Source organism: Rattus norvegicus, chromosome 8 (genome assembly GCF_036323735.1).
Source record: "Rattus norvegicus strain BN/NHsdMcwi chromosome 8, GRCr8, whole genome shotgun sequence".
NCBI classification, from domain to species: domain Eukaryota; kingdom Metazoa; phylum Chordata; class Mammalia; order Rodentia; family Muridae; genus Rattus; species Rattus norvegicus.
The window spans coordinates 75,143,508-75,171,124 of NC_086026.1; the positions used below are offsets into that span (position 1 = coordinate 75,143,508).

Genomic DNA, 27,617 nt, shown 5'->3' on the forward strand with positions numbered 1-27,617 from the left:
AAACACTTATTTTCACAGAACAGCAGCAGACCAGATCTAGAATTACCAAACTGGTTCTTCAGACAGAAGTGAACAGTGGATTGACACTTCAAATACCAATATGGGTAAATATAATAAACTATTTTTGAGTTATTTCTGAAGTATGTACAGCTAACAGCTGGAAGACAAAAATTTTAAAAAAAGTGTGACATGGGCTAACATTAAGGCTGGGTGTGAGGGTGAAATGATAGCATGGGCTCATGCATCTGCACACTGAGTTCCTAGCTGGTGGGGCTGATTTGGAAGGTTGGGGAACTTTCTGAAGATTGGGCCTTTTTACAGGAAGGGTGAGCCTTGGGTTTTCACAGCTTGACCACCCTACTTCCTGTCCACTCTCTGCTTCTTAACATAGATTCACCAACTGCCTCATGCTCCTGCTATCATGGCTTCCAGCCATGCCAGCCATGACTGTATGTATCCCTTTTTAAAATGTAAATCCCTCCAGTCCCACAAATAAAAAATCCCCCTCTCTCTTAGGTTGCTTCTTCACGTCTGGTTACAGCTCAGGTCAAGAGTCACAACAGTTAATGACAGAGGCTCCTTTTGTCACACCACCAACTCTGTGTAAAGCACATATAGCAAAGAGACCAACAGTTCTGGCTTAGTATTGCTGTCTAAACAAGGACAAACGATAGCGCCTTCTGGAATTCTTACCTAAAGTCAGCCTTGCTGTCTTGGAAGTACCTCAGGTGCAAAGAAATCATTCTAGATAGCCAGACATGGTGATACATGCCCAGTCCCAACCCCTGGGAGGCAGAGGAGGAGGACTAGAAGTTCCATGCCAGAGCCAGGCACAATGATTGATGCCTTGTGATCCCCACACTTGGGGTGTAGAGGCAAGAGGATTGGGAAGTTCAAGGTCATTCTAGACTACATAAGACATTACTTCAAAGCCTACCTTACCCACCTACATACCCACCCAACCACCCACCCACCTACCTACCTACCACCTACCCACCACCCAACCACCCACCCACCTACCTACCCACCACCCACCCACCTACATACCCACCCACCACCCAACCACCTACCTACCTACCCACCCACCTATACCTACCCACCCACCTATACCTACCCACCCACCCACCCACCTACCTACCCACCTACCTACCCACCACCCACCTACCTACCCACCACCCACCTACCCACCCACCTACCTACCCACCACCCACCCACCCACCTACCTAACTACCTCTAGTTCAGAACTTCTTTCTTTTTTTTTTTAAATTTAGAAATTTATTCTGTTTAATCCACAAGCTTTATATAGCTTTAGTTAAAAAATAAAATAAAATAAAACAAGTGAAATCAAGACACTGTCCAGGCCCTTCCAGCTGGCCAAATACAGGAGTTCCTCAGTTGTGTGTACCAATTGGAAGAGTAAGGAAAACCATGAATGGGAGCCACCATGTTTCATAAAACAAATTTATGTAACTGAAGGGTCCTTCCTGGGTCTAGTGAATCGCCTTTACAAAAGAGGAAGAAAAGGGGAGAAGGAAACAAAACAACACAACCGGAAGGAGAAAACCCAGAGGTCCTAGTCAGCTTAGGAACTGTCCCATGGGGCAGCCCTGCAGCCCAGGAGTGCGGCTATGCTGCGCTCTAGAGCTGGGATGCTGCCAGGACAGCAGACTCCATGGGCAACAGAGTCAACACTCACTCGCCCAAACCTCTGTGGTACTTCCAACAGTGCTCAGAACCTCTTTCAACACAGGTAATATTTAGATTTTTGTTTTTTTTTTTCTTTGTACAAAGTCAGGTGCAAAAGAAAGCCTAGAGGCCTACAAGTATTTTTAAAGTATCTGTATGTAGTTCCTATGATTAACAGGACAATTGACTCAAGAATCTAGATCTTGAGGAAATCTTGAAGAGACAGGTCCCATGTGTTAATGCACATAAAAGATTCTCCCAGGTAGTCAGTACAAAGAGTACAATATATCACTCCAGAAAAATTCTTTCCCCTCAGAATGAAAGGAAGGCGTGAGGGAAAGCACTCATTAGAAGGAAGGATGTATACAAGGCTGGAGCATGAGCCTACTTACAATTTCCAGAACTACAGCAAACATCTCTAGAAAGGGTAAGAATATTAAAAAGTGTGTCACCTCTCTTTCCACCCTTTGTGTGGGCATGGCCAAGAAGAGGGGACAATGAATACTCTTACAGGTGCTTGGCATTGTTCCCATCTTTTTTTAAAGATTATTTATTTATTTTATGTACAGCATTCTGCCTGCATATGTGACTGCGGGCCAGAAGAGGGCACCAGATCTCATTACAGATGGTTGTGAGCCACCATGTGGTGGCTGGGAATTGAACTCATGACCTCTGGAAGAGCAGTTAATGCTCTTAACCGCTGAGTCATCTCTCCAGCCCGTTCCCATCTTTTGGTGGCAATATTTATACCACTAATCCTCTAGGGACTCTTCTGCAGAGGCAACTGAGAAGGTATGATGGACTTACCATCTTCTGTTTCCTGCCACACGATGCCTTCAAGGTTGACACTGGTTCCAGGCTCACAGGGGCCTAAGCACTCAGGCTCTGTGGCTAGAGCCACATCGCATGTGTTGACTCCAACTGATCGGGTACGGACCATGATCTGCTCACAGGGAGATGAGATGTCGTTATTGACCACCGGCACTAACAGGTGCAGCGGCAGCACCGCTGGGGTGGAGACCGGGGACTCCATCTGTAAGAGAAGAGAAGCACTAGCTGAGCTACAAGAAGACCATTGGAGGACACACTGATTCCTGTATTTAACGTAGTCCCACTTGTCCTTTCCTCTCAACTTCTACCTCCTGATCCCACTACAAACATGTGGCTTAGATGACAACATCTAGAAGCTATGTATTTATTTACTTATTCTTGTTTACTTAAAAGAGAATGACCCAGGTTAGCATCAAATTCCATGTGTAGCTAGCAAAGGTTACCCTTGAATTCCTAATCTTACAAATATTGATATTAAACATGTGGTATCATGTCTAGCTTTATTTTCTTGTGTTTGAGGGAGTCTCACTTTGTAGCCCAGGCTGGCTTTGAATTCATACTTACCCTTCTGCCTGCATATGTCTCCCCAGTCACCACCTAAGGTCTCACCTGCCCAGAATTCTCTATGTAGACCAGGCTCCTTTAAAACTCATAAAGATCTGCTTTGCCTCCATCTCCGAGGCAGGCAGAACCTGAATTCCAGTTTGCACTACACAAACAAAACCAAAACCAAACAAAACAAAATGGCAAACAGACTTCTATTTCTCCAGCTTCTGAGGTATACATTACTGACACCATTGTACTTCCTACTAGCACTCAACCCATGAGCTTAAAATAAATGAATACAGGCTAGAGAAAAAGAGAATCCAGATTTAGGGATGCCATTATTCCTAATTATCGTAGAAGTTTTAATACAACTTTAGCTAGGGGAAGGCTTACAAATTGTAGGAGGTCTGGGAGCAATCTGATAGGAATTTCTTAAACTCAAAGTAGCTGTGGTTGGTCAATGAGGATAGCGTCTTCACACAGGACACTAACATCGCGCTTGTCTGTGATGGAGACATAGGAGATGGTGCTATGATGCACAAGCCAATCCATTCCAGCATAGTAATCTACTTTGAAACTTAGAACCCTACAGAACATAAATTATTCAAGTTCCAGAATAAAACACACTTGGAAGTAACAAGGTGGATAGTTGTCCTTTGTTATTTATGTTAAATTTATTTTTAAAAAAGATTTAAAAATTTTTACTGTATGGGTATGAGTATTTTGCCTACATACATGTCTACACACATACACTCTATGTATGTGTGGCTAGGAAAGGGTCAGGGGTCAGGTCTCCTGGAACTGCAGTTATGGATGGTTATGAGTTCCCAGTGGCTGCTGGGAACCAAGCTAGAGCCCACTGTAAGAGCGGTGAGTGCATTTAACTGATGAGCAGCTATCTTTCCAGCTCCTTACTTAAATATTACACCCCACCCAACTGAGGACCAAACCCCAGGGCTGTGTGCTTGCTCAGCATGAGCTTTAATCTGAGCTAAAATCCCAAACCCTTCTTCCCCTACTTTATTTTTAATTATGTGTGTGAGTTTGTGTGTGGATGACCTTGGAGGACAGTAGAGGATGTCAGATTCTCCTAGAGCTGGAATTATCAACAGTTGTGAGCCACTCAACCTGCTCTGGAAACCTGACTCTAGCCCACTACAAGAAAAGTTGCACTCTTAAGGACTGAGCCATCTGTCCAGGCCCCCGTTACTGGCTGAATACTAGCATATATCAAGTTGACAAATTACCAATGGTGAGTCTATAATGCCCAAATCCTAGCTAAGAATCTTGCAAACATATAAAGTACTTAATACACGCATGAACTGATTTCCTCTGAACACATGACACTAATCAGCAAGCTTAGAAAATGAGTTATGGGGCTGGAGAGATGGCTCAGCGGTTAAGAGCACTGACTGTTCTTCCAGAGGTCCTGAGTTCAATTCCCAGCAACCACATGGTGGCTCACAACCATCTGTAATGGGATCTGATGCCCTCTTCTGGTGTGTCTGAAGACAGCGACAGTGTACTTATATATAATAAATAAATCTTAAAAAAATTAGTTATGGATTTGGTTCCCTTCTCCTTATGAAAGACTCTTCAGCTGGCTTAAATCTGGTTCTTTGGAGTGACGAATCCTGATCAATAGACGAGCCTGACAAGGATGCTAAATGTGGTCTTTGAATAGAGGGACTTTTGGAGACAGAAACACAGCCACGATCCAAGCTCCTATGAACTCTGGCCTAGGGTTAAGTTAGTGCATGGCCGCCATTCTGCCTATAAACTACTCTCCCCTACGTGTACCCTCTCAGACTTGAAAAAACCAGTCTCAAAGTTGTTTAGATACTGCCTGCATGTTTTTGTAGCTGGCTCTGATTTCTTAGTTTACAAAGCTACCACTACTACAGATCAACCAACACTTTCAGAATTCACAGAATGTTCACATATTGATTCTTTGACTAATTTTGGTCCCCAAAGAGCTGCCAAAATCCATACCTTTCTACTCACACTCCCCAACACTACCTTTTTCATAAAGTAAAATGAAGTATAAGCTATATGATGAGTGCTCTGTTCTCTTGAAAAATCACAAATTTGTAATTTCTTCTTGTCATGTGATAGGCCCTTGAAAGACTCTTTAAACTGTTCACACAAGCCAGGCATGACGGTACCTTAAATTAGTCCCAGTACTCAGGAGGAGGAGGCAAGGAGATATCTGTGAGTTCCAGGCCAGCCAGTGTTTGAGACCCTGTCTCAAACAAACGAACGAACAAAGAAACAAACAGCTCTATACATAGGATCTGGGGAGCTGGCTCAGTGGGTATAGTACAAACATGAGAACCTGAGTTCAGATCCCTAGCACACATAGAAAAGTTGGGTGTGGTAGTGTGTATCTTTAACTCCATCAATGGAAAGTGGAGTGGAGATGGATGGTTGATTCCGGGGGCTTGTTGATCAGCTGTGCTAGTCAAAATGGCAACTGTGGGTTTAGTTAGAGATCTCGTACAAAACAAAAACAAAACAAAACAGGGGAGCAATAAAAGAGGACATCAGACACTCATGTCTGGCCTCTCTCTATATATACATGTATGTGCACACACACACACACACACACACACACACACACACACACACACACACACACACACTCCATAGGTTTTAAAGTGAACTGGAATGTTCCTACTACTACTTTACAGTGCTGATATACAGCTTTGAGAGGTATTGCTAGAAAAGAAAAGTCAGAAACAATATACAGACCATCTACATTTTATCTACTTCTGTATTTCTGTTCTTTTTATAAGAAAGAACTAAGGTTGAGCAGTATCAGTCAGTATAGACAGTTTTTTTTCTGGTACTAAGGTAAGTTCCTGCAAGGTACTGTTTCTTGGATACCAAGACTGATCTAATCTAGGACACAGCTGGGTGTGGTGGCCCATACCTGTAATCCCAGTATCCAGAAGGCTGTGGCTAGTGGATCACTGTGAGCAAGAAGCCAGTTTGGGGTACAAAGGAGTTTGTGATAAACCCCGTTTCAATACCTCCCGGATCCTGAAGAAAGTTAAACCAACCAATCAACAAACCTCCCAAAACAAAGAGCAAAAACCCTTCTGTGAACTTGCGATTGCCTTGCTTGCATATGCTCTGTCTGAGGCAGCACTGTCAGACACAGAAGTCACCAGAAAGATAGCTACTCCTGCTCTCAGTCCAGAAAGGCACTCTAGTATGCTGTCTGTGAGAGCCGACCTCAACTCTGCACTGACACAGAAAAGATCAGCTGTAAGGTGGAAACGCACTGCTGCTTCCGAGCAGTCTACATCACACTAACTTAGCTAGTGAGCACCTCAACAGAAGCTGCCTGCTACACCCCAGGATTGTCTTGTTGTTGCTTGTTTGTTTCTTAAGACAGAGTTTCTCTGTGCAGCACTAGCTGTCCTGGAACTCACTCTGTGGACTAGGCTGTGGCCTCAAACTCAGAGATTCCCCGGTTTCTGCCTCCAGAGTGCTGGGATTAAAGATGTGTGCCACCACAGCTGGCTAATAATTTAACTGTTTTGTTGTTATTTTTAAAATTCTTTTGGTGGTGTGAGGTAAGGCCTCAGTCTAGTCTAGGCTGTCAAAGCTCTTGCTGTGTAGTCCAGTCTGAACTTGAATTTATCACAACCCACCCGCCTAATATCCCATCCTTCATAGTGCTGAATTTACATGTATAAGTCACCATTCCCACTTCCAAAGATTTTCCTCCCTTTGGAGAATCCAAGTCTAGCCTTGAAATTAACATGTGGCTGAGGATCCCCTCCCTGTACTATTTTATCTGTTGGGAATGCCACTAGGCCCTGTTTATGTAAGAGCCCTGGGGACTGAACCCAGGCCTCCTGCGTGACAGATAAGCACTCACTCAGAGCTGCCTCTCCTGCTCTCATAGCTCAGCAACACATACGCCAAAACTGTCCTGCAGGTCAGAGTCACTAAGCAGAGCTCTGTCTCTGTATGAAGTCAGCTTTACTTTATTATGCACTGAATTAGAAGGAAAGTATGGGAAAGCAAAGAAATCTTCCTTTCCCACAGAAATCTAAAGAACAATCACAGAGAATCACAGTTTAATTATAATACCAACTCACTTAATTATCATCTGGGTGCAGTTAGAATCTACACAAAGTCATATGCATTATCAGTAACACTGTGACACACACCTGACAGTCTAGATGGCGCCAGGTGGTGTGGTGTGCACACCTTTAATCCTGGCACTTGGGAGACAGAGGCAGATGGCCAGCCTGGTCTACAAAGGGAGCTCAAGGACAGCCAGGGCTACACAGAGAAACCCTGTCTGGTAAAACAAAGATGAACAAATGAAAACTCTAGATGGCTGACAGTATGTCTTACTCAACTATTTTCTGGAACAAGCATTGCTTGCTTCATTTATCACTCTGCAAGAAAATTAAAATCAGAAAATAACTCACTTGCTATCTTTTTCACCTACATAAGGCCCAAAAACAGACTGTCAATCAACTGGCAACAACAGGGAAAATAAAGTGTAGGGATGTGAAAAGTTAAGGTCATCCAATGTCTCAATGACTATAACCAATTCTTAAATCTCTGAATTAGGACATTTTTACCAGGCCTCCCTGGGCTCAGTTACATAGCCAGGTAAAAAGAAAAACAAGCAGAAGGCTGAAAAGAGACCAAGAATTTGGAACAAATCCGAAGTTCCATAAAGTCCATTTCCTGTATCTTTTGGTGATATTTCTTTTCAGTTCACCTTTCATATTAGTTTAATAGCATCCATTAAGGTTCTCAGTAGCATCTATTACGGTCCCTGGGTGCTGACAGGCAGGCAGCTCAGAGATAGGGACAGAAAGAATAATATAGAAAGGCCAAAGTCATTAATCTCCCCACAAGAAGTAATTATACACTGACTTCCACAGGAGAGGCACTGATGGAGAAAATTGTTCAAGGCTGCAATAAAGTTTTGGGATAGAAAATGTTCTAAAGAAGAAATATTTGGGACAGACTTCCTTCCTTTTCCCCTTCACAATGTGAATTTTATACCTTAATGCTTCTAGTTAAAAGGCAGAAAGGAGGTCAGTGGTTAAGAGCATGTCCTTCTCTTACAGAGGACCTGTTCAGTTCCCACATCCTGATCAGTGGCTCAGATGGCCTGTAGTTCTAGCTACAAGGAATCTGCCTTGTCTCTGCTGGCCCAGATATTCCCACATACACATAACAAAAAATTAAACATATTAAAAAGGCAGAAAATTAGTTATACTGGCAATGACAGTAGCCATAAGAAAACCTTTTCCAAAAAAATAATTAATGCAGGAAAGGATAGATACTCAGATTTATTCAAAATAATCAGAGAAGACCGTAAAGAAAGTAGGATGTTAAAGCTGCAAATCATAGTGCAGACTTGTAATGCCAGTACTTGGGAGGCAGGGGCAAGAGGAAGTTATGTTATCCTTTGATACTCTAGCCCTACACTCTACTAACTATTGAAGCCTCCTCTCGACAAACCAAACCAAACCAACCAACCAACCAATCAACCAACCAACCAACCAACCAACCAACCAAATCACTGACAGAACTCATGCCTACCCTTGACGAGGGAAAGAGTTACCTTCTCTAAATGCTCATTTCTTTGGCAGAATTACCAAGGATAGATAAAACTTACCTGAAATTAGAAGTCGTCATCTAAGATACATTTTTTAATGAGCCCATAACTGTGAGACATTTTCTCTTTTTTATGTAGCCTTTTTCTTTTTTTTTTGCCTTTTTCTTTTATTGAAAATATTTTTTCATTCAATATATTCTAATTATAGTTTCTTCTCTCCCCTTCAGCTTTCCTATCTACAAATTGTTTGCCACATCTTGTGGTAAGAGAGACATCATTTTCTACAGGAAACTTTCTTGCCCTTGGCATTTAAGTTTAAAGTATAAGTCTAACACTTCAAGTGGTATGACAACTATTGTAATAGAGTCGTCGTCGTCGTCGTCGTCGTCGTCGTCGTCGTCGTCCTCCTCCTCCTCTTCCTCCTCCTCCTCTTCCTCCTCCTCCTCTTCCTCCTCCTCCTCCTCCTCCTCTTCTCCCTCCTCCTCCTCTTCCTCTTCCTCCTCCTCTTCCTCCTCTTCCTCTTTCTCCTCCTCCTCCTCCTCCTCCTCCTCCTCTTCCTCCTCCTCCTCCTCTTCCTCCTCCTCCTCCTCTTAAAGACAGGGTCTTACTATCTAGCTCTGGCTGGCCTCAAATTCATAATATAGACCTCACTGGGTTCCAACTTGAGCTGAGCCTCTTGAGATCATCTTCCTAGTGTTATGATTACATAGTTCTACCATGTCCTGCTACTCAAACTTCTCAGCAGCCAAGCTTGCTGAGTTCTATACATATCTTCTACACACCAAACCCTTGAGATGCTCAGCAGGTAAAGGTGCTTACTGCCAAGCCTGATGACTTGTGTTTAATGCTCCCCAGGACCTACATGATGGAGGGAGTAAAATCAAGGCCCTTAAGTTGTCCCACATATGTGCTATGGCTCTTTTCCCACACACAAAAATGCAATAAATACAATGCAAAGCTTGTGTGTTTGAGACAGAATCTCATGTAGCACACATTGTATATAATTGTTGTAATGTCTGAACGAGAATGTCCCCCATAGGCTCAGGCATTTAAACACCTGGTCCTCAGGTAGTGGTACTGTTTTTTGCAGGGGTTATGAAGTGTGACATTGTTGGAGGAAATATGTCACTGGGGTAGACTCTGAGTGTTCATAGTCTCACTCCACTTCCAATTTGCTCTCTCTGTTCTGTCCTTGTGGCTGAGATATGGGCTCTCAGCATCTCTTTCTGCTGCGTTGCCTGCTGCTTCCTGCCTTGCCTCCATGACATGACAGACATTTTCTTCTCTGGAGCCATAAGCCAAATAAACTCCTTGTATAGGATACTTTGGTTATGATATTTTTTATCACAAGTAACAGAAAAATTATCTTGAACTAAAAGACAGACTGGTGGAAATCTTAGCTGTATTAATAGCTGGGTGGTCACAGATACATTATACCCCTTCCTTCCTTCTTTCTTTCCTTCCGTCCTTCCCTTCCTTCCTTAAGATACTGAGCTGCTGCTCTTTAATGTTGCCCAGGCTGAGTTCTTGGGCTCAAGTGATCCTCTTGTCTCACTCCTCCAAGGAGCTGGGACTATGTGCATGCTTTGGTACACAGTGTCTCCTGGATAAAACATCAAAAGTACCTGTACTTTATCAGCATCATCGTCCTGATTATCTGAAGATAAAATGTTTTGTAGACAGTACTAGTATACACAATTAAAATTTATTACACAACAACAACAACAACAACAACAACAACAGCAGTGCTTTGTTTTTTTTTTTTTTTTGTTTTGGTTCTTTTTTTCGGAGCTGGGGACCGAACCCAGGGCCTTGCGCTTCCTAGGTAAGCGCTCTACCACTGAGCTAAATCCCCAGCCCCACAACAGTGCTTTGTTAAGCACAACTTTCTATTGTTCTTGTGGCACTATGAATTCTTTTAGACATCCAGTGTTTAGATAGCATCTGCAATGTTTATAGTGATTCATTTTTAACATTAGTTCTTTTCCTTCTTTTTAAATTAATTTGTTTATTGTGTGGAGGAATGCAGGTGTTTGTCATACTGTATGGAGGTCAGAGACCAACTTGCAGGAGTCGGTTTTCTCCTTCCATCATGTGGGTCCCTAGGAATTGATTTTAAGTTGTCAGGCTTGACAGTGAATATCTTTATGCAGTAAGCCAACTTGCAGGCTCTGAGATTCTCATTCTCATTCTCTCTCTCATATTCTCTCTCTCATATATTCATATTCTCTCTCTCTCTCTCTCTCTCTCTCTCTCTCTCTCTCTCCCCCCCCCTCCCTCCCTCCCTCCCTCCCTCCCTCCCCCCCCTTTTAAACAAGGTCTCAGGAAGCCCAGGTTGATCTCGAACTCATTATCTTGATGCTTCCCTCTTCCCTGTGCTAGGGTGACAAGTGTGCACAGCCATGCCAGGCTTGGGTTTGACTCTCCTTCCTCGTGTAAAGGAATTGCTCTTTTCTATAGGAAGCTCATCCCTGTGAGCACACTCTACTACAGCAGCAGGCCTGGGCTATCCTAACTTTATGGAATAGATTCTCCAGCTCTAGATTATTTTTTTATTTGATACTTTGAGCTATGAAGACTAATTAAATCTGCAGCTTCCTGAGGTCACTTTGCCTGGCTTATGAAGAAGTCTCTCCTGGGTTTGAGGGAAAGAGATTGGCTGCTTTTGCAGAGGACTCAGGATCACTTCCCAGAAGCCACATGGCCACTAACACTCTGCAACTCCGGATGTGATGACCTCTTCTGGTCACCTTAGGTACCATTCACACACATGACGCATGAAGGCAAAACACCCATACACATAAAAATAATAAAAGCCTTAAAAAAGAAGGAAAGAAAGAAGTAAGTTTGCTTGAGGATGAAGCTGGCCCAAAGAAAAGCAGAACAGGGCATAGCAATGGCAGAAACTAGATAGCATTTGAGCCTTTACTTGAAGCTAGTAAATCCCATTTCTTAGAATGAACCAAATCCCCATGGCTTGAGCCACTTCCTATCACTGCTTAAAAAAGTCTGGACCACTATATGACCCACAAGAATATGGTATTTTTTATTTAGTAACCTGTGATAGAATAAAAATGTGGATTAAAGACTGGATTAAAGGCATTCTTATGGTACACACCCTCCATATGCACCAACAAACATCTGGTACTCTATAAGGTCCCTACCCCCAATACTTTAATGAAAACCAAGGCATGCTAATCTACCCACCTAATAACTCTATTGGGGTGAAAAGAGGTGAAAAGATGAAGGCACCTAGCATGCCTTGCTTTTGAATTAAATATGGTTTCTTACAATCATCCTTTGCTTCTCTCTTTACTCAACACCATTAAATATCTATGATGAGGTAAGCACTTCAGTGTAGTAAATGGTAAACAGTGTGATTCCTGCCTCTAGATCACACGTGATAAATCAAATATAAACAAGTCATTAAAGAATGTAGTAGTTGCAAATGAGGTTCCCATTGAAGGATCATTTGTGTCTACCTAGAACAGAAGCAGGAAATATTTTAGCTACATCACTTGAGGTTCTCTATATATGTACATGTGTATGGATATGTGTACATATGTACAGATATGTGTACATATGTACCGGTGTACCTACTTACCTATTTGTCTTGTTTTGTGAGACAGGGATTTTCTGTGTAGCCCTGGCTGTCCTTGAACTTGTTCTGTAAACCAGGCTTGCCTTAGAGATCTGCCTGACTCTGCCTCCTGAGTGCTAGAATTAAAGGTGTGGGCCACAACCACCTTTTCTTTTTACCTCTGTAGTATTGGCTATTAAACCTAGGGCACTGTACTTTCTAGGCAAGCCTTCAGCTTAATCTTAAGGGACAAATTCAACAAAAAGATTAGGAAAATTAGGTTATTTTTGGTTGAATGCGATACCAAATACACGGTCTCAGAGGAAGGAACCGGAGGAATTGGAGGCACTGGTGGGCAATGTCTAGCAGGGTAAAGTGTCAATGCGGAATGATAGCCAGGGAAAGTGACACGATCCATTATGCTTTAAACCTTTTACTGTACGAGGGCTAGACGTACAGCTCAGTGGTAGAGTCTCGTAACATATACTTCACCTTGGGTTTGGTTTTCATCAGACAGATCTTTTTTTCTTTTTTTTTTCCTTTTTTTACACTGTTTTCAAGAAGACGAATCAAAGGCAAGGATACCACTTAGAAGCAAGCCCACCACAGCTCTCCAAGGAAGAAATGACAACCTGGCCTGAGGCAGATTAGTGAAAAGTTATGGTTTAGAGGCAGAATTAATAAGACTTGGTGAATGACTTGATGTTCAGGAGGTAAGAGACACCTGGGCTGTTTTTAAGTTTCTAGTGTCATTATCACAAACAGGATGTACAATGAGACAAGAGGACAGTAGCACTGAGGACCAATTTGTTACCAGGACAGAATCAACAAACGAGTGTAGTGAGCTGAATGCGTAAGTGAGAAGTGAAGCGACAAGTCAGACCAGAGATAGTGAAAGCTCCACTTGCTCGGGTGAGACAGGCGCAGATACTAATTACACTCAGAACAGAACTCAGGGAAGAGGACAGCAGTCTTCAAAGGAATAAATCCAGAAAGGGAAGACCACAAGAACTCTGAAGATGACAGGAATCACGGTGACTAAGGTGAAGCTTTCTGCTTACTGTGTGCGTATGCCAAGGCCTTGGGAAAGCATTTACATACAGTTCATTTACTCCTTAAAACCCACAGTGGTTACTTTTAGCAGCTGCCTTTCCTTTTCTTTAAAGGCAGGATGGCCTCGAATCCACGATGCAGCTGAAATCAACTTCTAACTTCTAGTCCTTGTGCCTCCACGAGTGCTGGCCTTACAGGTGTGTGCCACCATGCCTGGTTTATGTGGTGCTGGATGCTGATACTGTGCGCATGCTAGGTAAGCACTCTGCTTTTAAACATGAATATATTGGGTCACATGGAGGGAGGAGAGAAATGGACTCCAAGTTGCTGGGTGGAATACATAGTTGCTAAAGGTTTGGTTTTCATTAGAAAGTGGTAGTACAAATCTAGGAGTGGGTCTGAATGGGAGGAGGGCTTCAGGTCACTGGGAATTGTGCTCTCAAAGGTTTTCTGTTTTCCACTTTTGAACCATTTGAGCAGATACCCTCTGCTACATTCTCTCCACAAGATATATTGTCTCACCAGAGGCTCAAATCAACTAGGTCGAAAGATCATGAACAGAAAGACCTACAGCAATGTGCCAAAGCACACTCTTCCTAAGGCCTGTGTTTTCTTTTTCTCAGGAATGTTACATCAGGAGAAAGCAGAATACAGGAAGTAGAGTAATCAATCAATCAATCAATCAAACAGGGATTCAAATTCACACAACTTGGTTCTAGAACCCAGGAATTAAAACAAACAAACAAAACCACAAACTGATGGGCATCACAGGAGCTGAGAGAAAATAGGGTTTAAAGAGAGCAGAGGCTGGCAGTGTGGCTCACAGGTGGTGGGCCTGACTAGCTGCATGAAGAAGCCCTGAGTTAGTTTCCTAGAACCATGAAGAGGACTGAGCGGACAGACAAAGGTGGAAGAAAAAGAAAAAGAGGAAGAGGAAAAGAAGCACAATAAAAGCAACAATAAGAAAACGGGCCAGTGTTAAATAGAAAGGTTCTAGTTGTGCAAGTTAAGTCCCTAAAGCTAACTGTATCAGGTAAAGAGAATCCTGAGGAGGTATAAGGGGCAATAGATTTTCTGTGTGCAGACTGTGCATGTATATTATCTTATATAGCTTGTGATGCCCTTATGAAATGGGCCACAGTACTGACAGAAAATAGAAAGTTAAACAAGATGTTTGTTGCTCTTCCAGGGGACCCAAATTCAGTTCCCAGCACACACACTGTGTGGCTTACAACTGCCTCAAACTCCATCTTTAGGGGATTCAATGTCCTCTTCTGATCTACATATGGCATAGACACCCACAGACATAGATACTTACACATCAAGAAATGACATGCTTATAAAGAGTTATTAAATGACAAGGCCAATGGATGTCTCGACTCTGAAGCATTTTCTCTTTTTGTTATACCATGCTGTTCTCCAGAAGTCTAGATTGCAAAGGAAGGAAAATGTAAGAGCTCACAACCCAGGAGTCTACTTCTGACCCATGCTAGCTTTAGGGCCTACACATCTGCAAATGTGGACAGCAGCCTGTCTGTACTTTCTGTACTCTTCCATTCACAGATCACGGATTTTGAGTACAAATTCTATTTTCTCTACTATGATTACTTTGGACTTAAAAGACTTCAATTCAACCAACACTACATATTCTTTCAAAGAGGGTACTTGCTATTCAGTACTCTAGTAAAGCAAATTAATCTTGTTTTTTAAAAAATGAAGCCAGGTGTGCTGGTACATGTTGTAACCCCAACACTCTCGAAGCAGAAGGGTTATCAGGGTTCAAGGTCATTCTGTACTACATAGTGAGTTTCAGGTCAGACTCAACTGTTACATGAAACCGAGTCTCAAAAAACAAACGAAACTGAAATGGATAAATAAAGCACCACTACCAACACCCAACAAAATCAGGCACGATGGGGCACGCCTGTAAATTCAACACTTAGAAGGCAGAGGGAGGAAGGCTCTGGGCTCAAGGCAGATGGGCTACAATGAGATCTTGTCAGAAACCCCCTACATCTGTGAGATGACGGGACAGACACATAGGTCGATGCTGTTTCAGTAACTTATTTGGTGGTCACGTGTAGCCCAAGCTGCCCCAGAAGTCTATATGTAGGATGACTCTGATTCTTCTGCCTCCCCCTTCCGGGTGAGCAGTCGCAGAAGCGTTGCCATGCCCGCCTGTTCAGTGCTGCTGTTTGATAGCAGAAGAGAAACAAGTGCATCAAAGACAACCGGAGTGTTCAGCAAAGGAGGAGCTCCACTGTTCCTCAACCACAACCTATTTCTCTTTAGTGACTCGGACAGTGTGGTCAGCCCAGTGACGCTGAGGTGACCCCTATGAGAGCATAAACAATTCTTAGACAGTCACCAAAAGTGGAGTCTGGATGATATCCTGATTTATTTTCAGTAATGAGATCCTAGATGACTTTAGCTTATGTTTTTATTACACTGAAAATTTATTATTCTTGTCTAAAATTTATTTTTGAGAGAAAAGGGAGGTTTATGTATGTATTTCATTACAATAAAAGGTACTGAGTTATTAAGAAATGTGCAGGTAGGAAAAGTAAGAAGACTGGATATACTGAAAATGGCCAGGTGAGGTGGACATGCCTTTGACCCTAGTACTCAGCAGACAGAGGCAGGACAGCCTAGTCTACAGAGAGGTCCTCACCAGCCAGGGCTACAGTGAGACCGCTGTCTCCAAAGACTCAGGAAGGACGGGGTGGTGGTGCATAGAAGGATAGGCTGGGAGGTCAGAGAATAAAACAACGACTGCATGCTTGCTGGGAGATGGCTCAGAGCACTGGAGAGGGAGTCTCTCAATGGTCGTTATACTCGCTGCTGACAGGGTCTCTTCTACATTGCCCCGAGAGTAACTAACCCACCATGTAGACCAGGTTGGCCTCAAATTCAGAGCTCTGCATGCCTCTGATTCCCAAATGCAGAGATTAAAGGCAAGTGCCACTATGCCTGGCTTCAGTAGTCCTCAAAAGGCATATATAATATATAAAATTATTACTATTATTATATATCACTATTATCCCCATGTATGTGTGTATATGTATATTTATATGTATATATGGGGATAACACAAACAACCACATGGGAGTTACACTAAGACAGCCACAGATGGTATCTCTGAAGGGGTGTATTTAAACTGAGACCCAGGATGGGAAGGTGACAGTCCTGTGAGGAACCTAAGAGTAAACAACAGGCAGAGGGAACAGCATATACAAACCCCTAACTTAGCATATATCTCCCAAGGATAGCTTGCATTAAGTCTGATTCTAGCTTTCTTGAACCAACAGACATGTTTCACGAATACAGATATACAAGGTCTTTATTGAGAAATAAATAGCAATCCCAAACTCCCCTCTGTGGCAACCAGAATTCTGCCTGGAACAGAGCCAGAAAAAGCCATGTTTCTAGCACTTCTGAGAAAACTGTGGCTTCTGTTTATCAAATTAAAATGCAAAGCAGCTCATTCCAGTGTCACTAGGAACTGTCAGAAAGGGATTATAGTTCCCACCCCAAGGATGCGGGTCAGCTGCACAATACCCATCTCCAGCACTGAGGAGGAGGAGAAAGATTAGGCCTGCTTCCAAATAGCAGGTCTGCCTGCTTGTTACCGTGGTAACCTCCTTTCCCTGAGCTGCTCTCATTTGTCTCTCTCTGCCTGACCTTCATGTTGCTCTGACAGTACTGAGGAGGGAAAGGTGCCTGCCTGCCAGCCAAGCACTCAAACGGAGGGCACCAAGCAAGAAGCAGAGGCACTCAAATTCCCTCTCACTCTAGTCTCCAAACTGTGACCTCAGAGAAAGAGATTTCTGGTGGCTCTTGTCATTCCACCCTTCCTCCCTGCTCTCAGGGACACCTCACCTCTCTGATTGATCCTTTTACTGTGAAGAATCTGAGTCAGAGTCAAGTAGGAGGGTGACAAGCCACAGAGAAGAGAAAAAACAAGACATGACAAGCTGGACTAGAGATAATAAAATATTAACACAGAGCTGCCCGGCACACAGCAGCATCACAGATAAGTGTAGCCGCTGCTTTCCTCTCTTCATGACTCATGCTATGTGCACTGTCAGAAGAGACATGGGAGCCCCAAATCTTAGTGCTTCCTACTGCTTTTTAAGACATGACTGTACAGAGTTTGACCACTGATCAATTATTGGTTCTTTCCCTAGACAGCTTTTATATAATGCACTGGACAGAGTGGCAAATGTTAAAGACTAGTAAATGTGTAGAAATCAGAAATTATTAGAGTTAGCCATTTGTCTCACCTCTGTGATTCCAGGACTCAAGAGGATGATGCAGGAGAACTGTGAGTTTAATATATAGCCGGGACCATATATTAAATCATACGAACCGCCAAAGAAGGAATTGGGGGAGCATGCTTTTGAGGAACCGATAGGGCATGTGGATAACAGAAACAACCACATGGGAGTTACACTAAGACAGCCACAGATGCTATCTCTGAAGGGGTATATTTAAACCCAGGACGGGAAGGTGCCAGTCCTGTGAGGAACCTAAGAGTAAACAACAGGCAGAGGGAATAGCATATACAAACCCCTAAGGTGGGACGTATTCTCCTTCATATGAGACACACCCAGGGGAAAATCTTTCTGTTGATTCTCAGGAGGTACAGAGAATGGGCAGCATTTAAATAAATAGCCAGACTGGTTATGATGCTTGCCTCTGTAATCCTAGTATTTGGGAGACTAAGGAAGACTAAGGAACGACAAGCTCCAAGCTAGTTTGAGTTATCGTGTATCTTACAAAACAGGAAGAGCAAGATGGCTCATTGGGTAAAACTGCATGACACAGAGCCTGGGTTGAAACCCAGGACCCACATGTGGGGAGGAGAGAACAACTTCTCTGAGTTGTAATCAGATCTCTACACATGTGTACATAAATATTTACAAACGAGCAAATAAGGTAAAGCAAGTAAACAATGCAGCTAGTCACTGGTTCAAGTGACTGTTATTTCTCGATCATAAAAAACCGTAGTGTATGGACAGCTTGCTCATCCAAATTCTTGATGGTGCCTCATGGTACAAGCTTGTTATCCTAGCTATTCTGGAAGCTGAGGTAGGAATGTCACAAGACAAGTTCAAGGCCAGCCTGAGCAACTCTATAGGAACTAAATATTGAATCCATAAAACTAGGGTCATATTTATACTGTCATTCTAAAACACACTGCTAAGGAGACGGCTCAATGGCTAAGGTGCTAGCTGTGTAAGTTTAGTTTTGATCTCTAGAAGCCATGATAAAACTGTATGTAAACAACTGTAAAACCAGCATGTGTCTCTAAATGATGGAAGATTGAAACAGGACCACTGAGGGAAGCTTGTAGGTCAGCTACCTGGTGTACACAGTGAAAAACAGCAAGGATGCCTGCTCTCAAAATGGAAGAAGGGGACAGACACCGAGGTTATTCTCTGCTTTCTTTCTACATGTGTGTACATTCTCCCACAGAGTGAGTGAGCGCTCCAGCAAGTGAGAGTGCCAGAGAATGGGGCTGATTATTACTTCTCTTCACTACCTCCCTTTACCTCAACCCTCCACCTTTTCCTCCAAATCTATGTATGCTGGAGATATGAGGTTATAAGGAAAGTGGCTATCACATGGAAACTAGCATCGACAACTATGGTTATCTGCACTCAAGCAGATCTATACTGGTTCTGGATTGTTTCCTAGGGTAACAGGATACAAAGAGGACAGACAGACAGACAGACAGACAGACAGACAGACACAGAAAGAAACACACACACACACACACAGAGAGAGAGAGAGAGAGAGAGAGAGAGAGAGAGAGAGAGAGAGAGAGAGCGCGCGCGCGAGCGGGAGAGACTGGTTTGCTTGACATAGCCCCTCATCTCGTATACATGACTTTGTGTCATTTCATAGATAATATTCAAACAGTTAAGGCCCTAAAACTTGAATACTGAGCAGTCAGACCAATTAAAGTCTAGAACTCTTTGCACACAGGTACCCTGATTCTTTCCACAACTTCCTTTTCCAAGGCAGGGTCATGCTGAGCAGCCTTGGCTGGCCTGGCATTCTCAGCAATCCTCCTGTTACAGCTTTCTGAGTGTTGGGATTATGAATGTGAGCCAACATACCTTGCAGGACTTTGGTATTTTTAATCAGTAAGTATTTGACACCTAGGAAGGATTTACGTTCGTAAGTTCAATGGGGCCAAATGCAGTCTTTCCTTTCCCTCTCCAACTTCTACGAGATCAACCCAAACTTAGCTCTTTTGCTTTCTAGCAAATAACAAGCATGCCCCAGCTCATCGTTTCTTATTAAAAAAAAAAAAAAATTGACACAGGGTCCTACTAAGTTGCACAGGCTGGCCTTGAACTTGTGACATTCCTACTTGGCTTCCAGAATAGCTAGAATAACAACAGGCCTGACATGAGGCTTGACAGACCACACCTAATTTTACACTCGCTCCCATTAGTCTCAGTTTTCACTGTCACTTGTCTGTGACACTTCACTGTGAATACGGAAGAGCTTTCTGAAAGGGGAGCTTTTCATGTCAAATCAACATTTCCAGTATGAATTAAAAACATTTATTCATAAATTTAATCCTGCAGAAAGGAAAATCTCACATAAAACCATGTTCCTGAGGTGTAATATTTTAGAAAAGAGAAGAGGGAATGACCTGATTGATACTAAAAGAAACTTTAGATGAAGAGATAATAATTGTGGGGAAAAAAACTGACTCTGAAGCCCGTGTTCAGATGTTTTGCTGTCTTCTTCTAAGAAAGTCATTTAATTTCTTTATGCCTAGTGTCTTCATTGAGATGAAAATCATAGTGGTACATATCACAATAAATGAAATATATAAAAAGCATTTAGCACTGTTGTTCGGCACATAAGTCAGATATCAGCACCAATTCAGGCTACAGGTTAGGTATTGGGATTAATTAATTTTTATGTTTTTGAGACAGTTTTTGAACTCATTAGGTAGACGAGACTGGCTTGGAATTCTCAGCAATCCTCTTGCCCAAGTGCTGGGGTTACAAGCTTGTGCTACCACGCTGAGAAAGAGCTGGCTATTTAGAAACAGTGAGTTGACTTGGTGGGAAAGGCATTTGCTGCCAAGTCTGACGACCCGAGTTTGCTCCCCAGAACTCACGCTAGGGAAGGAAGAACTGGTTCTTGCTCTTTGCCTTAGTTTCTTTCTTTTCTTTCTTTCTTTTTTTTTTTTTTTGGTTCTTTTTTTCGGAGCTGGGGACCGAACCCAGGGCCTTGTGCTTCCTAGGCAAGCGCTCTACCACTGAGCTAAATCCCCAACCCCCTTTGCCTTAGTTTCTTGTCCAGCATTTAATGCCTTTAATAATGGCTGAGCCATCTCTCTAGCCCTGCCTTCATTTTTAAAATGAGATTAATAAAACAATAGCGCTTCTCTATAAATTTTATTGATTGACTGATTGACTGTGATACTAGGGAGCAAACCTCAGACCTTATGCATGCCAGGTAAGCATTCTTCCATGAACTAACTTCTAGTATTCTTTTTAGCTTTTATTTTGGGGTTAGATCTTGTAAATTACCTAGGACAGTCTTGAGCTCAATCTGTAACACTCAAATACCTTGAACTCTCATCCTCCTGCCTCAGCCTCCTTAGTGGCTGGGATTTCAATTTAACTTGAACTGGCTTACTATTGTAATAAATTCTAACCTTGTCTAAATTCAAACTAGTGTACATGTTGGACACATCTGCCCTCAATGGCGGTTCTTAGTCTGGGCTTTATTACACATCTGCCCTCAATGGCAGTTCTTAGTCTGGACTTTGTTACAAATGTATCCATCAAAGTCAGAGCCCTACATTCAGACTAGCACTTTCAGCATAGAAGCAAAGCGCTGAGAACGAGGCGCCTTTCTGAGATTCTATGACTAAGATAAAGGCAGTACATAATCACTGACTTTGGACTATATCAGGCTTAAGAGTCAAAACATGATAGCTGTAGAAAGAATACATAGAGATCCAGAGGTTTTAATGTCTTGAATGATAAATGTTCACATAGTTTAGGTGCATTTATTCAGATTCAGACCTAGCATCTGTCAGTGTGAAATACTAACGTGGTCTTAGTTTTAAATGAATGTCACATCTCAAGCATCCCGCAGCCTAGTTTTGAAGATCTCTTGTATTTTAATTTACAGGTCTTAAATTCAAGTTTCAAAAGGGATTCTATGATCTTTAGCTGCCAAACGGGATTTGTTGAGTTAAAATAAAAATGAGAAAGCGTACACACACACACACACACACACACACACACACACCCCGGGGTTAGGGGGCCGGGGGGGGGGGGGGGAGGAATGAGAATATGGGCCGAAAGAGAAAGACACTTGCTGTGTGAGTGTGGTGACCTAAGTACAACCCCAGACTTTATGTAATGGAAGGCAGAGAACAAACTCTATGTAGTTGTCCTGTGGCAAGCAGCACTCTTGCTGTGGGGTGCAGGACTGCACAATGCATCCCCCAGTAATAATACATAAAGAAAAAGTATTAAAATAGTAAGCATATACATGCAAGAAACTACATAAACAAAAACATAAATGCAAGAACAGAGAAAGCAGCCTATCAGAAGAAACGTCCTCACACATTTCTAGTGAGTACATGGAACAGAAATTGCTTTAATTCTACCAGTCTGTTTATTATAACAGACCCTAGGTAGCTATCTTGCTTTCTTATTCAAATGAACGTATTGGTATGACTGTAAATCACAGAAATTTCTTTTCTAATCTCCTGTAAAAGAAAAAAAAAGAAGAAAAAATAAAAAGAAAAAAAATAAAAAGAAGCCATGTGGTGGCACCTGCCTTGAATTCCAGTACTAAGGGGCTGGCAGATCTGAGTTTAAGGTCAGCCTGGTCTACACAAAGAAAAGCCAGAACAAGAAAAAAGAAAAAAGAAATTATGTCAACTTCCAGGTTTACCTTTCTTCTTAAGTTTTTTTTTTTGTTGTTTGTTTGTTTTGTTTTGTTTTAAGTTTCTGAGACCAAGTTTCTCTGTAGCCCTGGCTGGCCTGGCTGGCAGGGATCCACCTGCCTCTGCCTCCCTAGTACTGGGACCAAAGACAAGTACCACCACCCCCCAGCCTAGCTTTCATTTCTTTATATATTCTCAACACTGTGAGCCATGTGGCAAAGTACCAAACTATTTCATTACCATATTAACAAGTCCAGACTTGCCATCCAAAGAGAGAGCTTGTATTTACATATTTAGAGGGGTATCCTCACAGCACATTCTCCTTGATAACAGCATCCAAATAGAAGTGAATTAGTTCTATCATATTTAAGACAATGCATTTTTTAAGATTTATTTATTATATATAAGTACACTGTTGCTGTCTTCAGACACACCAGAAGAGGGCATCGGATCCCATTACAGATGGTTGTGAGCCACCATGTAGTGCTCGGAATTGAACTCAGGACCTCTGGAAGAGCAGCCAGTGCTCTTAACCTCTGAGCCATCTCTCTAGTCCAAGACCATGCATTTCTTTTTTTTTTTTTTTTTTTCCGGAGCTGGGGACCGAACCCAGGGCCTTGCGCTTCCTAGGCAAGCGCTCTGCCACTGAGCCAAATCCCCAACCCCATGCATTTCTTTCCTAACATAAATATTTCATTAGTTCTTTGAGAGTTTTATACATTTGGTCATATTTACTATTTCTCTGCTAACTCTTTCCAGATTTACTCACCTTCCTTTCCTAACGTTGTATGTTTTCTTCCCCATCAAGGCCAATCTGTGCTACCCAAATATTCATGGATGGGTACCCCGTTTTCTTAATTTAATTTTTAACTAATTCTTTGTGAACTTTATTTACATCATGCACTACAAACCTGCTCATCTCCCTGTCTCTTTGTACCCGCCCTCTGCCCTTGCAATCAGTCCCTCCCCTCCCCAACCCCACAAATCTTGTGGAACCTGTAGTATGTTATAGTGTGTCACACAGTATACCCTTTTGTCCACTCTTCTTTATTTGCAAATGTTCACTGCAATGAGTCACTGATCTGGTTCAAGGTCTCTGCTTCTGCTACACTATCAATACTGGATCCTTACCAGGATTCTTCTTGGATATCCTGTTGTTGCCCTGTGTTATGATGATCCTGCAGTTTGGATCTGTGGGATTGGCCCTTCACTTGATTCAGCAGTTCATAGATGGGGTAGATGTTGGGGTGGGTCAATTTAAAGCCTCGGATTTGGGCCTGGATGGTAGGTGAGCTGCTCAGCCAGCCAGCTCTCCTGTTCTTCCCCTCTCAAGCCATTACCACTAGGGCAAGCTCTCCAGCCCTGCCCTGGATAGCTCAGCCAATGCTGCAGCTGGCTAGGGATAGAGCCAGCTTACCCCACTTCTATGCAAGCAAGGCCAGCTCTACTGTGAAGTGTGGGGCCTGCTCTCCTGGTCTTATGACCTCAGGGCCAGCCCCCTCACCTGCTGTAGGTGGCCAGGGGCAAGGCAGTGTGTGTGTGTGTGTGTGTGTGTGTGTGTGTGTGTGCGCGCTCCCCCCCATTTCTCCTTTTCCTATGACTGTATGGCTCTTCTTATATTCCCACATCTGTATTCTTTTTTTTGGTCCATTTCTTTTAAAGAACAAGGGTGCAAGAAAGGAAAGATTTGAATGGTGCCTTAAGAGATCCTTCTGCTAGGATAAAGCAGGACTAAAAGCAGCTTGGGGAGGAAAGGATTTAGTTTCACTCCACAGCGTACAGTCCATCCTCCAGGGAAGTCAGAACAGAACTCCAGCAGGAACCTGGAGGCAGAGGCCATGGAGAAATGCTGCTTACAGGCTTAGTCTCCATGGCTTGTTCACTCTACTTTCTTAGCAGCACCCAGGACCACCACCCCAGGCATGGAACCACCACAATGGTGGACACTCGACTATCAATCACTAAATACAAAAATACCCACAGACTTGCCTATAGGCCAGCCCTATGGAAGCATTTTCGCAATTGAGAGTCACTCTTCCCAAAAGACTCAAGCTTGTGTCAAGTCGACACAAAACTAGCCAGCACTGTAACATAGGATAGGTATTCATATTGTCATCAACCACATTTTTGGTCATATACATGTGCCCACAATAATAGAAAAAAATTCAGTTGATAATACCAAATACAGGCAGGCGAAGCAGTACAGTATATATTTCACAACTAAAAACTAAGAAAAACAAGTCATCACCCTTGACCGTTTTGGACTGAAATGTACAGGCAAGGCTGAGACTGCAACAACTGCGGGTGGAGAGACTAACTTAGTTCCTTCAGCTGCTCTAAACAATGAGATACAGCTTGTAACTTTTGCCATCATCTGTTCTGCACATTGCCTCCTAAAACACTGAATAAACAGCAAAGCATTTTCCTTCTGCAATCGTTTCTAGAAAACAATAGGAAGAGATAACTCATAGGAAAAAAGTCAGAAAGGAAAGAAAATATCATCTTGAAGAAAAAAACTATTCTGGAACCAAAAGGAGTCATATCGGGGCTAGAGAGATGGCTCAATAGTTAAGAGCACTGACTGCTCTTCCAGAGGTCCTGAGTTCAATTCCCAGCAACCACATGGTGGCTCACAACCATCTGTAATGGGATCCGATGCTCTCTTCTGGTGTGTGTGAAGACAGCTATGGTGTACTGATATAAATAAAATAAATAAATCTTTAAAAAAAAATGAGTCATATCTTGCACCACAATGTTACAGATGATTCTTTGCCTACAACGGTTTTTAAGGTACAGCTTTAGCTAAGGATGACCTTGGGCATTTAATCCTCCAGCTTCAACTTCCCAAGTGCTTCTCTGTTTTATGTGGTATTTGCAGGGAATCCAGTTTTTGTATGCAAAGCAAGTACTCCATCACAACCCTAGCAGTGCGAACAACACACTACAGAAAGGTTAAGATTAAAATTTAAGTTGTAGGTCAAATGAAGATGAGAATTTTGTATATAAAGTCCTCCCTATAATCCCTTTCTTTTTCTTTTGAGACAGGGCTTCTCTGTGAAGCCCTGGCTATCCTGGCTCACTCTGTAGATCAGACTTGCCATATATACATGCTCACTTGGTTGCACTCAGATCAATTTCTACTCTTGCACACACACCCCCCCCCCCAACAGTGCCACCCACACTGGGCTAGGTCTTCCTACTTTAATGTAAGACACCTCAGCACACACATGCCCATAGGCCAACCCACTACAGAGTCTCTCACTGAAAATCTCTTTCCAGGTGATTCTAGGTTGTGTTGACAATGCTAACCACTCTTTCTTCTTTCTTTCTACACACACACACACACACACACACAGGCATCGGGGGAGAGAAGGGGACGTTGAATACAGAGAAGTTCTTGGATCTAATGTTGCAATCCTACGGCAGGCAGCACAAGGACAGTGTCTCGCAGCCAACTCCCCAAGTGAGCTGAATAACCTGCTTACAGCCCGAGAAGGACCTTTGAAACACTCACAGCCTTGCTTTCTCAGCACTCGGCATAGCAGGGGAAGGCTGTCAGGAGAAGCACATCCCCTATGGCCTACTTGGAAAGGGTCGTTTAGAATCCACCAAGGACTCTAATGGCAAGAAAGGCCAATAGAAACTGAAGCCATCCTAGCTGAGGATGAACCTAAGCAGTCAGCGATCATCTTATTGAAATCCAAATTATAATTTTTCTTATCTAGAGAATGCTTTAGTGCCATTATGCAACAACTTTTTAAAGGTAATAGTTTTTAGCTGGTTGTGGTGGTTCATGCCTTTGATCCTAGCACTCAAAAGGCAGAGGCAGGTGGAGCCCTGTGAGTTTGAGGTCTACAGAGCAAGTCTAGGACAGCCAGGGCTCTGTTTTACAGAGAAACTCTGTCTCAAAAAACAAAGACAAAAACAAAATAAGAAAGAGTAATTTTTATTTTATGTACATGGGTGTTTTGTCTGCCCCATGTATGTACCTACGTACTCAAGAAGGCCACAAGAGGGTGTTGCAGTCCCCTGTAACTGTTACTGCATATAGTTGTACGAGTGCTGTGAATCAAAGCCAGGTTCAGTAGAAGAGCAGCCAGTGCTCTTAAACGCAATCCATTTCTCCAGAGCCCCAAGAAGATTTTTAAATTTTTATTTATTTGGAGAGGGCATGTACAATGTCATGCTGCTTATGTGATGGTCAGAGGACAACTTATAGGAGTTAGTAGTTAGGTACGAGAAACATGTTTTCTGTTTTTTTTTTTGAGACAGGGTTTCTCTGTGTCTATCTGGCTGTCCTGGAACGCTTTGTAGACTAGGCTGGCCTTGAACTCAGACAGATCTACCTGCCTCTGCTTTCCGAGTGCTGGAATTAAAGGAGTGTGCCGCCACCTTACTGCTGAGAAAATAACTAAAGCAGGATGTGGCAGTGCATTTCTGTAGTCTCAGCTACATTTAGGACTGAGACAGGAGCATCATTTAAACATATGAGTTGGAGACCAGCTTAGGCAACACAGAAAGACCCATTTGCAAACGAGGGACTGAGGATACAGTTCAGTTGGTAGAGTGCTTGCTTAGGGCACAAAATCAGGCATGATGGCAAATACCAGTAACCCCAGAACTTAGAAGGTGGAGACAGGAGAGTCAGAAGTTTAGAATTAGGTCCAGTGAGATGGCTCAGTGGGTGAAACACTTGCTGAAAAAGCTTGATGACCCAATTTCAATCCCCAGGACCCATGTAAAGGTAGGAGAAAACTGATTTCACAGAGTTGACCTCTGACCTTTGTATGTACCTGATGGCACATATGTGCCTGTCCTTTAAGTTGAGATTCACTCAATTTACTGATAAATCTGACTGCATGGCTAATCTTCACTTAAGATTATCTTACATATCTTTCAACGTTTTTGTGGTTTACAGAGTATAGGTCTTACACGTCTTTTGTCAGGATCATCCCTAACAATTTCCTATTTAATATTACTATAAATGGTGTTTTTAAATTTTTATTTTAAGTATATAAAAATACTTTTCATATAATTAACTTTTGCTCTGTAGTATTACTAAATTCATGCTTTAGTTGTGGGTGTGTGTGTTTATGCGTGTCAAAGTTTTTTAAGACATGGTCCTATGTCTGGCGTACACATACAAGTATAGAAAAATGAGAGACCCTTCCTCAACAAAGCAGAGAGAGAGGACCAGCTTCCAAAACTTGTCCTTTGATCTCTGCATGGGATCACACACAAACATCCCATACAAACATAGTAAGTAAGACTGAGATTTAAGTGTAACAAGTACAGTGGGCTGGATTCTGACTGGCTGAGGTCAATGAGTGTTCAGTTTGGTATGAAGCTTAAAGTGAATACCAAAAATATTCATTAATCAAAAT

General features: G+C 42.6%; 1 protein-coding gene across 4 annotated transcripts in view; it reads right to left on the bottom strand.

Annotated features, from left to right (window-relative positions):
* Zfp609 (zinc finger protein 609) overlaps positions 1-27,617 on the bottom strand; it is a 133,370-nt gene that overhangs the window by 33,832 nt on the left and 71,921 nt on the right. For all 4 annotated transcript variants that reach the window (NM_001173371.1, XM_039081824.2, XM_063265861.1 and 1 more), the window contains one exon: positions 2,494-2,719. In NM_001173371.1, the coding sequence (NP_001166842.1) occupies positions 2,494-2,719 (226 nt within the window). The remainder of the gene's footprint in view (positions 1-2,493; positions 2,720-27,617) is intronic.